General features: G+C 42.2%; 1 protein-coding gene across 6 annotated transcripts in view; it reads left to right on the forward strand.

Annotated features, from left to right (window-relative positions):
- CHL1 (cell adhesion molecule L1 like) overlaps positions 1-12,474 on the forward strand; it is a 170,708-nt gene that overhangs the window by 99,245 nt on the left and 58,989 nt on the right. For all 6 annotated transcript variants that reach the window (XM_083156373.1, XM_083156369.1, XM_083156370.1 and 3 more), the window contains 2 exons: positions 8,022-8,212; positions 12,188-12,310. In XM_083156373.1, coding sequence (XP_083012499.1) covers positions 8,022-8,212; positions 12,188-12,310 — 314 coding nt within the window. The remainder of the gene's footprint in view (positions 1-8,021; positions 8,213-12,187; positions 12,311-12,474) is intronic.

Consider the following 12,474-nt stretch of genomic DNA (forward strand, 5'->3'; position numbering starts at 1 on the left):
TCCCTTCTGAGTCCTGCCATGCACCCAACTGGTATTTTTTGGTCACATATGAGGCATTGCCATACTCGGGAGAAATTGGGGCACAGATTTTGGGGTGCTTTTTCTCCCTCATACCTTATGAAAATGAAAAATTTTGAGCCAGAACTGCATTTTTGTGTAAAAAAATGTAATTTTTTATTTTCACTGCCCACTTGTATCAAAATTGGTGAAACCCCTGGGGGTTTGAAATGTACACTATACCCCTAGATGAATTCCCTGAGGGGTGTAGTTTGCAAAATGGGGTCACTTGTGGGGGGGTTCCACTGTATTGGTGCTTTGGGGGTCTTGCTAATGCGACATAGCACCCACCATCATTCCACCAGAATTTGTGCTGCAAAATCCAAATATCACTCCTTCCCTTCTGAGTCCTGCCACTTTTTGGTCACACATGAGGCATTGCCGTACTCGGGAGAAATTGGGGCACATTTTGGGGTGCTTTGTCTCCTTCATTCCTTCTGAAAATGAAAAATTTTGAGCCAGAACTGCATTTTTGTGTAAAAAAATGTAATTTTTCATTTTCACTGCCCACTTGTATCAAAATTGGTGAAACCCCTGGGGGTTTGAAATGTACACTATACCCCTAGATGAATTCCCTGAGGGGTGTAGTTTGCAAAATGGGGTCACTTGTGGGGGGGTTCCACTGTATTGGTGCTTGGGGGGTCTTGCTAATGCGACATAGCACCCACCAAAATTCCACCAGAATCTGAGCTGCAAAATCCAAAAATCACTCCTTCCCTTCTGAGTCCTGCCATGCACCCAACTGGTATTTTTTGGTCACATGTGAGGCATTGCCGTACTCGGGAGAAATTGGGGCACATATTTTGGGGTGCTTTTTCTCCTTCATACCTTCTGAAAATGAAAAATTTTGAGCCAGAACTGCATTTTTGTGTAAAAAAATGTAATTTTTCATTTTCACTGCCCAGTTGTATCAAAATTGGTGAAACCCCTGGGGGTTTGAAATGTACACTATACCCCTAGATGAATTCCCTGAGGGGTGTAGTTTGCAAAATGGGGTCACTTGTGGGGGGGTTCCACTGTATTGGTGCTTGGGGGGTCTTGCTAATGCGACATAGCACCCACCAAAATTCCACCAGAATCTGAGCTGCAAAATCCAAAAATCACTCCTTCCCTTCTGAGTCCTGCCATGCACCCAACTGGTATTTTTTGGTCACATGTGAGGCATTGCCGTACTCGGGAGAAATTGGGGCACAGATTTTGGGGTGCTTTTTCTCCTTCATACCTTCTGAAAATGAAAAATTTTGAGCCAGAACTGCATTTTTGTGTAAAAAAATGTAATTTTTCATTTTCACTGCCCAGTTGTATCAAAATTGGTGAAACCCCTGGGGGTTTGAAATGTACACTATACCCCTAGATGAATTCCCTGAGGGGTGTAGTTTGCAAAATGGGGTCACTTGTGGGGGGGTTCCACTGTATTGGTGCTTGGGGGGTCTTGCTAATGCGACATAGCACCCACCAAAATTCCACCAGAATCTGAGCTGCAAAATCCAAAAATCACTCCTTCCCTTCTGAGTCCTGCCATGCACCCAACTGGTATTTTTTGGTCACATGTGAGGCATTGCCGTACTCGGGAGAAATTGGGGCACATATTTTGTGGTGCTTTTTCTCCTTCATACCTTCTGAAAATGAAAAATTTTGAGCCAGAACTGCATTTTTGTGTAAAAAAATTTAATTTTTCATTTTCACTGCCCACTTGTATCAAAATTGGTGAAACCCCTGGGGGTTTGAAATGTACACTATACCCCTAGATGAATTCCCTGAGGGGTGTACTTTGCAAAATGGGGTGACTTGTGGGGGGGTTCCACTGTATTGGTGCAGCATAGCACCCACCATTCATTCCACCAAAATCTGTGCTGCAAAATCCAAAAATCACTCCTTCCCTTCTGAGTCCTGCCATGCACCCAACTGGTATTTTTTGGTCACATGTGAGGCATTGCCGTACTCGGGAGAAATTGGGGCACAGATTTTGGGGTGATTTTTCTCCTTCATACCTTCTGAAAATGAAAAATTTTGAGCCACAACTGCATTTTTGTGTAAAAAAATGTAATTTTTCATTTTCACTGCCCAGTTGTATCAAAATTGGTGAAACCCCTGGGGGTTTGAAATGTACACTATACCCCTAGATGAATTCCCTGAGGGGTGTAGTTTGCAAAATGGGGTCACTTGTGGGGGGGTTCCACTGTATTGGTGCTTGGGGGGTCTTGCTAATGCGACATAGCACCCACCAAAATTCCACCAGAATCTGAGCTGCAAAATCCAAAAATCACTCCTTCCCTTCTGAGTCCTGCCATGCACCCAACTGGTATTTTTTGGTCACATGTGAGGCATTGCCGTACTCGGGAGAAATTGGGGCACATATTTTGGGGTGCTTTTTCTCCTTCATACCTTCTGAAAATGAAAAATTTTGAGCCAGAACTGCATTTTTGTGTAAAAAAATGTAATTTTTCATTTTCACTGCCCACTTGTATCAAAATTGGTGAAACCCCTGGGGGTTTGAAATGTACACTATACCCCTATATGAATTCCCTGAGGGGTGTACTTTGCAAAATGGGGTGACTTGTGGGGGGGTTCCACTGTATTGGTGCAACATAGCACCCACCATTCATTCCACCAAAATCTGTGCTGCAAAATCCAAAAATCACTCCTTCCCTTCTGAGTCCTGCCATGCACCCAACTGGTATTTTTTGGTCACATGTGAGGCATTGCCGTACTCGGGAGAAATTGGGGCACAGATTTTGGGGTGATTTTTCTCCTTCATACCTTCTGAAAATGAAAAATTTTGAGCCACAACTGCATTTTTGTGTAAAAAAATGTAATTTTTCATTTTCACTGCCCAGTTGTATCAAAATTGGTGAAACCCCTGGGGGTTTGAAATGTACACTATACCCCTAGATGAATTCCCTGAGGGGTGTAGTTTGCAAAATGGGGTCACTTGTGGGGGGGTTCCACTGTATTGGTGCTTGGGGGGTCTTGCTAATGCGACATAGCACCCACCAAAATTCCACCAGAATCTGAGCTGCAAAATCCAAAAATCACTCCTTCCCTTCTGAGTCCTGCCATGCACCCAAATGGTATTTTTTGGTCACATGTGAGGCATTGCCGTACTCGGGAGAAATTGGGGCACAGATTTTGGGGTGCTTTGTCTCCTTCATACCTTCTGAAAATGAAAAATCTTGAGCCAGAACTGCATTTTTGTGTAAAAAATGTAATTTTTCATTTTCACTGCCCAGTTGTACCACAATTGGTGAAACCCCTGGGGGTTTGAAATGTACACTATACCCCTAGATGAATTCCCTGAGGGGTGTAGTTTGCAAAATGGGGTCACTTGTGGGGGGGTTCCTAACTTTTAGCATCTTATGGTGCCTAGAAACCTACATGGTGCCTAAAAAATAATCTCATAAAAAGGAGGCTCCAAAATCAAGTAGGTGCTCCTTCTATTATGAAGCCTGTGGTTTGGTCAACGTGCACACTAGGGCCACATATAGGATATTTATGAAAACAAAAGAATTGGGGGAATCAATTTTTAGTCACATTTCTCTAGTAAAATGTACTGTGTTCCTTAGAAAAATGTATTAAAATTGCAAATCTGCAAAAAAAATGAAATTTTGAAATTTCACCTACACTTTGTTTTAATTCCTGTGAAACACCTAAAGGGTTAACAAACTTCCAAAATGCTGTTTTGAATACTGTGAGGGGTGCAGTTTTTGAAATGGTATCATTTATGGGGGTGTCTCACATACAAGTCCCTCAAAGTCACATCAGAACTGAACTGGTCCCTAAAAAAATCAGTGTTTGAAATTTTCTTGAAAATTTGAGAATTTGCTATTCATATTGTAAGCCTCCTAGTGTCCAAAAAAATTAAAAGGAAGTTGAAATAATGATGTCAACATAAAGTAGACATATGGTCTATGTTAGTTATTAACTATTTTGAGTGGTATGATTATTTGTCTCACAAGCAGAAAATTTAACATTTTGCAAATTGCTAAATTTTCCATTTTTTTACGACATTTTGGTATTTTTCACAAAAAAACACAGACTGTATCGACCCAAATTTACCACTAATTTGAAGTACAATGTGTCACGAAAAAACAATCTCAAAATCACTGGGATAAGTAAAAGCAAAAAAAAGTTATCCCCACGTAAGTGAGACATGTCAGATTTGAAAAAAAGGGCTCTGTCAGGAACGCAAAAACTGGCTCTGTCAGGAAGGGGTTAAACCACTACACTGGACACACCACAATGAATATACAAATTTTATGTAAATAAAAGAAAAGTAAAATAGCACATGTTATACAAACAATTAATACATAACAATTATAAAAATTGCACAATACAATCTATATCTTAAATATCTAAATGGCCATATTGAGGGTCACGTTTGCAAATAAAGATGAATAGAGACTCCGGAGTTTTTATAACAGGGTTAATGAGGTTAAATTGCAGTCACTTATAGATGTTAGTAGTGGCAAGGGGGAAAGGGTTAAAGCAAGTAAGCCAGTAAGCACAGTCAGTCAGCGGTTAAAACAGCATTATGCAGAGCCGTTAGATTTGGTAGAATAGTGCCCTAAATGCGGCACTGAGAGCAGGTTAGGTATCTCACCCATAGTTGGTAGAATCGTAGGGGAGTCCGGGGAGCTCGTGTTGGTGATGGCTCTATCCGGTTAGATGTTGAAGAGGAGCGGGGAGCTTGTTGTTTGGGAGCTCTACCCGAGCGATGGTGCTGAGTCCGGTGTAGCAGGCAGATGATGTTTTGCTGATGTAGCAGCGTGAGGGGATACAGACGGCTGAAGTGTATGCCGATCAGCGGGAGGAAGACCTCGACCACTGGCTGGAATCAGGTAGCTGCTGCCCAGTGACGGCGACTTGGTAGTAGAAGACCGCGGCAGACCAGCTTGAGCAGGAGACAGCATGGGGGAATCACGGAGATTTGCAAGCGTGACCAGGAAGTGACGTCGACGCGTTTAGTCTCTATGGAAACTGGAGACTTTTTCAAGAAAAAAGTCTCCAGTTTCCATAGAGACGAAACGCGTCGACGTCACTTCCTGGTCACGCCTGCATAATGCTGTTTTAACCGCTGACTGACTGTGCTTACTGCTTACTTGCTTTAACCCTTTCCACCTTGCCACTACTAACATCTATAAGTGACTGCAATTTAACCTCATTAACCCTGTTATAAAAACTCCGGAGTCTCTATTCATCTTTATTTGCAAACGTGACCCTCAATATGGCCATTTAGGTATTTAAGATATAGATTGTATTGTGCAATTTTTATAATTGTTATGTATTAATTGTTTGTATAACATGTGCTATTTTACTTTTCTTTTATTTACATAAAATTTGTATATTCATTGTGGTGTGTCCAGTGTCCTTCTGTCCAGTGGTATGCATTACTGATCAATCCATCTAGCAGCGCATGGTGGTTTAAGAACCCAGCCCCCATGACAGAAGATGCAGTCAGACTAATGCTGGGTACACACCAGAATGATTTGGCCTCAATTCCCCCAATTTCAATACAATCTTGACCGACTGTACAGTATGTAAATTGGGCATGCTTTGGCATGTGTTAGATTCGATTCTGATCCGATGCTCGTCCCCGCTGGTCGTTTGGTCGTTTTGCAGATCCTACCTGCTGCAGTCAAGATTTGAAAATGATCCCTTCAACTAGGGACAGATCGTGATCGGATCGTGAGCAGATCATGTGCTCCAACAGGTCGTGCGACCATCGTATGATAGTCTCAGAATCTGCTCACGATGATGATCGTTCTGGTGTGTACCCTTACCCTACATAAGGAACCATTCCTCTGCAGTGAGCAGCAGGGGAAGTCCCTACAGCCTCTCACTCAGCAATCCCACATCTATGATACACAGCATCAGGGCCAGAGAAGCATGTGCTAAACTGTAACTGGACAACACAGCACATGATATTTGAGGCACCTGTAATTGGAGGAGATAAGGACATGCTTCTCTGAACCATGGAACTATATAAGCATCCACCTTTGTCCAGTTCCATTCTCATGATGGCTCCACTCTCTCACTACTGTACAACTCCTGCATATCCCTCCACTCTCTAAATCTTCTATATGTCCCTTCTAGCCTCATTGACATCTTCTACCTGTCCCCACCCCTTCCACTCACTGCTTCTCCTATCTTTTCCTTTGAGCCTCTGGTACTTGTGTATTTTGGCGGCGCCCATCGCATCGCATACCATTACGCATACGATGGTATGCGATGCAACGCGATTTCGTTGGTTAGTGTACGATGGCATACAATTTTCAAATTGTATGCCATTGTACATGGCATACAATGCCATACGATGCGATTAAACATTGTATAAGCACCCGAATGTGAAGCCAGCGAAGGGACGCGTTTACCTGTGAAGGTATCCGCGTCCCCTCGCCACGCTTCGGGCTCGGTGGCTCGCTGCGCTCACCACACTAATCTATTCTCAACTCCACGCCGACGTGGATAGTGGGGGTATGAAAAGGTCGTAGGATGCGTACCGCCGCCCCTCGCGGGCTCGCTGCGCTCGCCGCGCTTCGGGTTCACGTTTATAGTGTGGGGGTGCATTTAACATTGTAAGCACCCATTAGGGTGCTCAAAAGCACCCTTTAGGGTGCTTAAACGATTTTTCATCGTATAGGGGGTCAAAATCGCGTCGCATCGCATGCCATCGGGTACATGGCATGCGATACGATACGTTCATCGAACGATGCTGAAATCGGGCGCCGCCAAAATACACAAGTACCGAGCCTCTTTCCATTGCTCTTTCTTGCCAGCCCTCCACTCACTACCCTACAGCTCCTACCCCCTCCCTCCAATCAGTACATCCTACAGTACATCTACCTGTCTCTTCCAGCCTCTCTGCACAACTCCTACCTGTTAACCTCTCCACTTGCTACATCTCCTATCTGTCCCTTACAGCCCCTCTGCAGTCTCAGTACATTTCTGCAGTCCCACCGAGGGGTAACCCGGAAGCCTCCTCCTCAATCTCCAATAACAACATAATCCAGTATCTACCTCGGATTCTCTTCACTCCATTCAGTTTTTACAGTATCTTCATTGGACTCGTTCTCATTATATTATTCTAAAATAAATCTCTTATGAATTATTGTCTCGTTTATTTCAGTTTCTACAAAAAGTTTTTGCAATTCATTCTTTGTTATCTATGCACAAGATTTTAATTAAACCAGCTCATTTTAATTCAACATCCTCTGACTCAGCAGATTTAACCTATTAACCCTTTGAGTGGCAACATCTCTGTGAGAGATGTGTAAAAATATCCACTAAAAATGGCAACAGCTCTGTGAGAGATGTGCAAAATATTGGCTAAAAATACCAGCATCGCTCACATTTGTTATATAAATTTAAATAAGAAATGTTGTGTAAAAAAAGATTATATTTCCTATGTAAGGTAAACATTACTGGTCATTATGATGAATAAAAAGTTTTGCCTGGCAATTTTCAAACCAATTTTGACAAATTCACTAGGCACTCAAAGAGTTAAGCATAATTATCTACCCTCCCGGAATGGGCAGGGGGCTCCAGAAAGGTAGGAAAGTCTCTCACATCCCCCTACTGCCCCGCATCCCTTCTCGGCCGAGAAGGACCCGATGAGGCATACAGAATAGCCCGCTATGAAGGCCTTTTTTTCCTCTGCACTGTAGCACGTGGTGGAGCCACCATGGGCCCCCCAGACAGCCTGTGTGTGGGCCATGCCCGCTATGCACTGATTGGGCTGCCCTTCCCCCCCAGAGGAGGGGGAAGGCAAGATGGTAAGTATGTTTAGTCAGGTCATTTTAAAGACAGGGATATTAATACAAATACAGGTAACTCCTGTGCATGTGCAGTATGTGGAGGAGGAACAAGCAGGAGTACAATTCATAACTTCAATATGTGCTGTGCATTAAAAGTATATCACTTACTTTTTCTAGTTTAAATGTAACATGGATACATTTTTCTTTCAGTTATCACTGGACAAAGGACGGGGCTCAATACAACCCATTTACGGACCAGAATGTAAAGACCATGGATGATTCTGGTACATTTACCATCCATAACGATGGCAAAATTTCATCCTACAATGGAACATATCGCTGTTACGCCTCAAACAAACTAGGCACGGCTGTCTCAGAGGAGACATCCTTCATCGTCCCAGGTATGTTAAAGCACAGATTCTCCATGTGTGCAATACGCAATAAAAAAAGGTGCAGCATTTAAATAGACACAAAGGGCCTCACTCAGTGCTGGACACAAACAGACTCTTAAAATACCGTACATCCAAAAGAAAGTTACACCTTTGCCTCCTTGCTCTGAATCTGCTGCATCAACAAATTGACTGTAGCTCCCCCGAATGTTGTACCTAACAGAGATAAGACTGGGCTGAAACCAGAGGTATGGCCTCACGGACGGTACAGAAAAATGCGAAATATTGCAGTGCACACTGGACACACATTACAATTAATGGACAGATAGAGCAGTTTAGAATTATTCAAGTGGATTGGAGCATGTCAAATGAGAAAAGCAGACACAAAGAGGACTTTTTAGTACAACTTTTAATAATATATGTACAGACACCTTAAAAAAGCGGGTATTATTTCGCCATTTGTGACCATCAGACACAGTCAAATTATGAGCTTTACCACATAAGTCACAGCACACAGAACTCAGAGTCCTTCAGACCTGTATTACTGTGGTTTACTTGTGGCGTGACCATTTTAATCCCAGTGTTATAAGATTACACTGGTCAACACTCCGTAAATAGTCTTTTATTTTTTGAGTCTCTTTGGGGTAATTTGAGGGTGCTGATTCTGAATCTGACATTAGTTTTTCCAGATTGGTCTTTATTCTTTGAGATAATTGGGTACCCAATGAAGTACAGTAATACGTGTATTACATTCTGTACATGCAGAACAGTGTTGCTTAGCATTCAGAAGTTACTACAAATCTCTTCAAATGAAACCCAATATACTCATAATGAATATTTATTTAATCATGAAACAACATATAAACATGGTAAACATTTGACATTTATTGCTTTTAAAAAACACTGCTTGTATGATTTTCTTTTATAAGAGTGATCCTCAGAGTCACGCATAAGACCCCAACAGTAGTCAGCCATCATATTCCTGTCCCATCTACCCTGGTACCTTTCCTCCATCACTTTTATGTCTTGGTGAAATCTCTCACCTTGCTCCTCACTATAGTCGCCTAAATTAACTGCAAATCTTTTCCAAGTGACTGTAAAGAAAGTGTACTTTTATGCTCATATTTGCACCTATTTTCTGCAAATTCTTTAGCAAGTTTTCAACCAACTCTTGATAATTCTCTGCTTTGTTGTTTCCCCAAAAATCCTTAATGACAGAAACATAACTGGTCCAGGTAGAAGATTCAACAGGGTTAATATATTTTATGAAATTACAGTCATTTACAAGCCTTCGAATTTGCGGACCATTAAAGACACCAGCTTTTCTTTTTTCTATGCTTAATCCTGGAAATGACCTGCAAATATACTGGAAGCAATCTCCGGTACTTGTGTAATATCTGGGTGCCCGATTATCTGATTGTATGCCTTAACTTAAGGCATACAATCAGATGCGATGCGATTTTCGGCAAAATCGCATCGCATCGCGACCAAATCGCATGCGATGCGATCGACGTGATTTTCCATAGGATTCAATGTTAAAATGGTCCTGTTCTTTTCCCCACTATCCAAATGAGCATAGAGTTGATTTTATATAGCGTGGCGAGGTGACGCGGATTACCTAAAATGTATTCCGTGTCCCCTTGCTGGGCTCGCTGCGCTCGCCACGCTTCGGGCTCGGTGGCTCGCTGCGCAAGCCACGCTATATAAAATCAACTCTATGCCCACTTGGATAGTGGGGAAATGAACAGGACCATTTTAACATTAATTCCTATTGAAAATCGCGTCGATCGCATCGCATGCGATTTGGTTGCATGCGATGCGATTTTTTCGACCCGATCTCAAAATCGGGCTCCCAGTTATTACACAAGTACCCAATCTCCATCTCTATTCAAGGCCTTCACAAATTGCTTCATTAATCCGAACTTTATATGGAGAGGTGGAAGTATGATCTTTTCTTAATCAATCAATGGCTCATTAATGATGTTAGCAGCCCCAACAGCCATAGCTTCCCTTGAAAAAACAAAAGTTCCAGATTAAGTAAGAACACAATGAAGATCAAAACACATCTGCTAAGACAAGAAGGTCTAAAGCGTTTATGGGGAATGTTCAATTTCAGGGTGTATGCAATTTCTCAAAAACTAGAGCCAATATGGGAAAACTAATGGCATATTTGGAATCAGTACCATCAAATTACCACTAATTCATTCAAATATCCTTGACTATAGAAAAAAATAATAATTTTGTTGGCCAGTGTTATCTTTCCAATCTGGCTGGTTGAAATTAAAATCTGTTAATGTATTTGAACATATTACAATCAACCATTTGCTCCCACTAATAGTGAATCATTAATTTGAGAACATCAAGTGAATCTTGATGCAGAAGAATTTGCAGAAATTGAGACTGAAAAAACTCTCAATTTAAAATTGTGAATAACTCTGAATAAGGACCAAAAATATTCTCTCTGGAATAACTATCGGATCGCTCTATAAATACCAGAAAATCTGAAGATAAACAAAATAGAGTAAAAAACAAACATGCACTTCGTTTCAGCCTAGTTAATTAAATAAATGACACCATTTTACAGTCTGTGCAATTTCACAAATTGCTGCTCATTACATTTCCACCTAAGAGCTTCAGTTATTGAATACATTTAAATGGACCTATTTCTGGGGCTGTGCTAGTTGTTTACTGTAAACATCTTCCTATTTTTCCTTCTACTTGAAGTAGAAAAAAATGTGCACAGTTTAAATACCACAGAGTTTAGGAACTTGCGCTGTTGTTGTTTATATTAATGGTACTTGTGTACTAGCACGGCGCCCACGATATTTGGTCGCACACCATATAATCGCATCGCATGCCATACACCCGATGCACTGCAATGCGATTTAAAATTTTATAAGCCCTCTATACGATGTTTAATTGTATAAGCACCCTAATGGGGGCTTACAATGTTAAATGCACCCCCACTCCACCCCCAGTATGAACGTGAACCTGAAGCATGGCGAGCGCAGCGGTACACGTCCTCCGACCTCTTCATACCCCCACTATCTACGTCGGCGTAGAGTTGATTTCATATAGTGTGACGAGCGTAGCAAGCCACCGAGCCCCGCGAGGGGACGCGTATTACTTTACATGTATTCCGCGTCCCCTTGGGGGGCTCGCTGTGCTCACCACGCTTCGGGCTCGGTGGCTCGCTGCGCTCGCCACACTATATAAAGTCAACTCCACGCCGACGTGGATAGTGGGGGTATGAAAAGGTCGTAGGATGCGTACCGACGCCCCGCGCGGGCTCGCTGCACTCGCCACGCTTCAGGTTCACGTTCATAGTGGGGGTGGCGTGGGGTTGCATTTAACATTGTAAGCCCCCATTAGGGTGCTTATACAATTTAAAATCGCATCGCATTGTATGGCATTGTATGCCATATACAATGCTATACAATTTTAACATTGTATGACATCGGGGGACATCTCGTCGCATCGCATACCTTCGCATGCCTTATGGTCTGCGATGCGATGGGCGCCGTGATAGTACACAAGTACCATATTAATATTTAATATTTATTTATTTGGCCCCACCTAGAGCCACCATCAGAAATTGTAAAGTCCATTAAAAATTAAACATGCAGGGCCCCATTAACCTATGGGAGCAGCCATTTATATGGAGATCAAACATGCTCTAAGACCTATTTAAATCACTCAGCCACTATGGCTTATGTACTGGGACAAACTGACGGTACAATTAAATACCAAGTGGTAAGTTAAGTATGAAGCTCTCACTGAAGTCTTGGATGGGATCATCAGCTCTGACACCCCCTTACAGAACAGGCCGCTAACAAGTGTACTCCTAGTACCCCCTGTTGCTGGCCCTGGCACTACCAAGTATCTGTAGCACTGAACAATGATTATACATGCAAACAATGTAAAAGTTGATGAAATTGTCTGTCAAGAAGTAGAAATGAGTTTCAATAATAATTTCTTACTCTTTAGGAGATCCCATATTCCCCAAGGAAGATATCCCACCTGTGGAATTAGAAGAGGGGGACCCTTTGGTTTTAACTTGTGAACCCCCGTCTGGTATTAATCCAGTCAGTATACATTGGATGACGCCTGGTAAGCGTGCACAGCGGAACATGAAGATGATTTGTTTGTAATGTATATTATTTTTATCATGTAAATCCCTCTTGAACAGGGGCAAAACTATTGTACAGTATAACTTAGACCCTTATTCTGGTTCACTTGCAAAGGTAAATTCCTTCTTAAATGTTCAAAACCAT

Source organism: Crinia signifera, chromosome 8 (assembly GCF_055691185.1).
Source record: "Crinia signifera chromosome 8, ASM5569118v1, whole genome shotgun sequence".
NCBI lineage: Eukaryota > Metazoa > Chordata > Amphibia > Anura > Myobatrachidae > Crinia > Crinia signifera.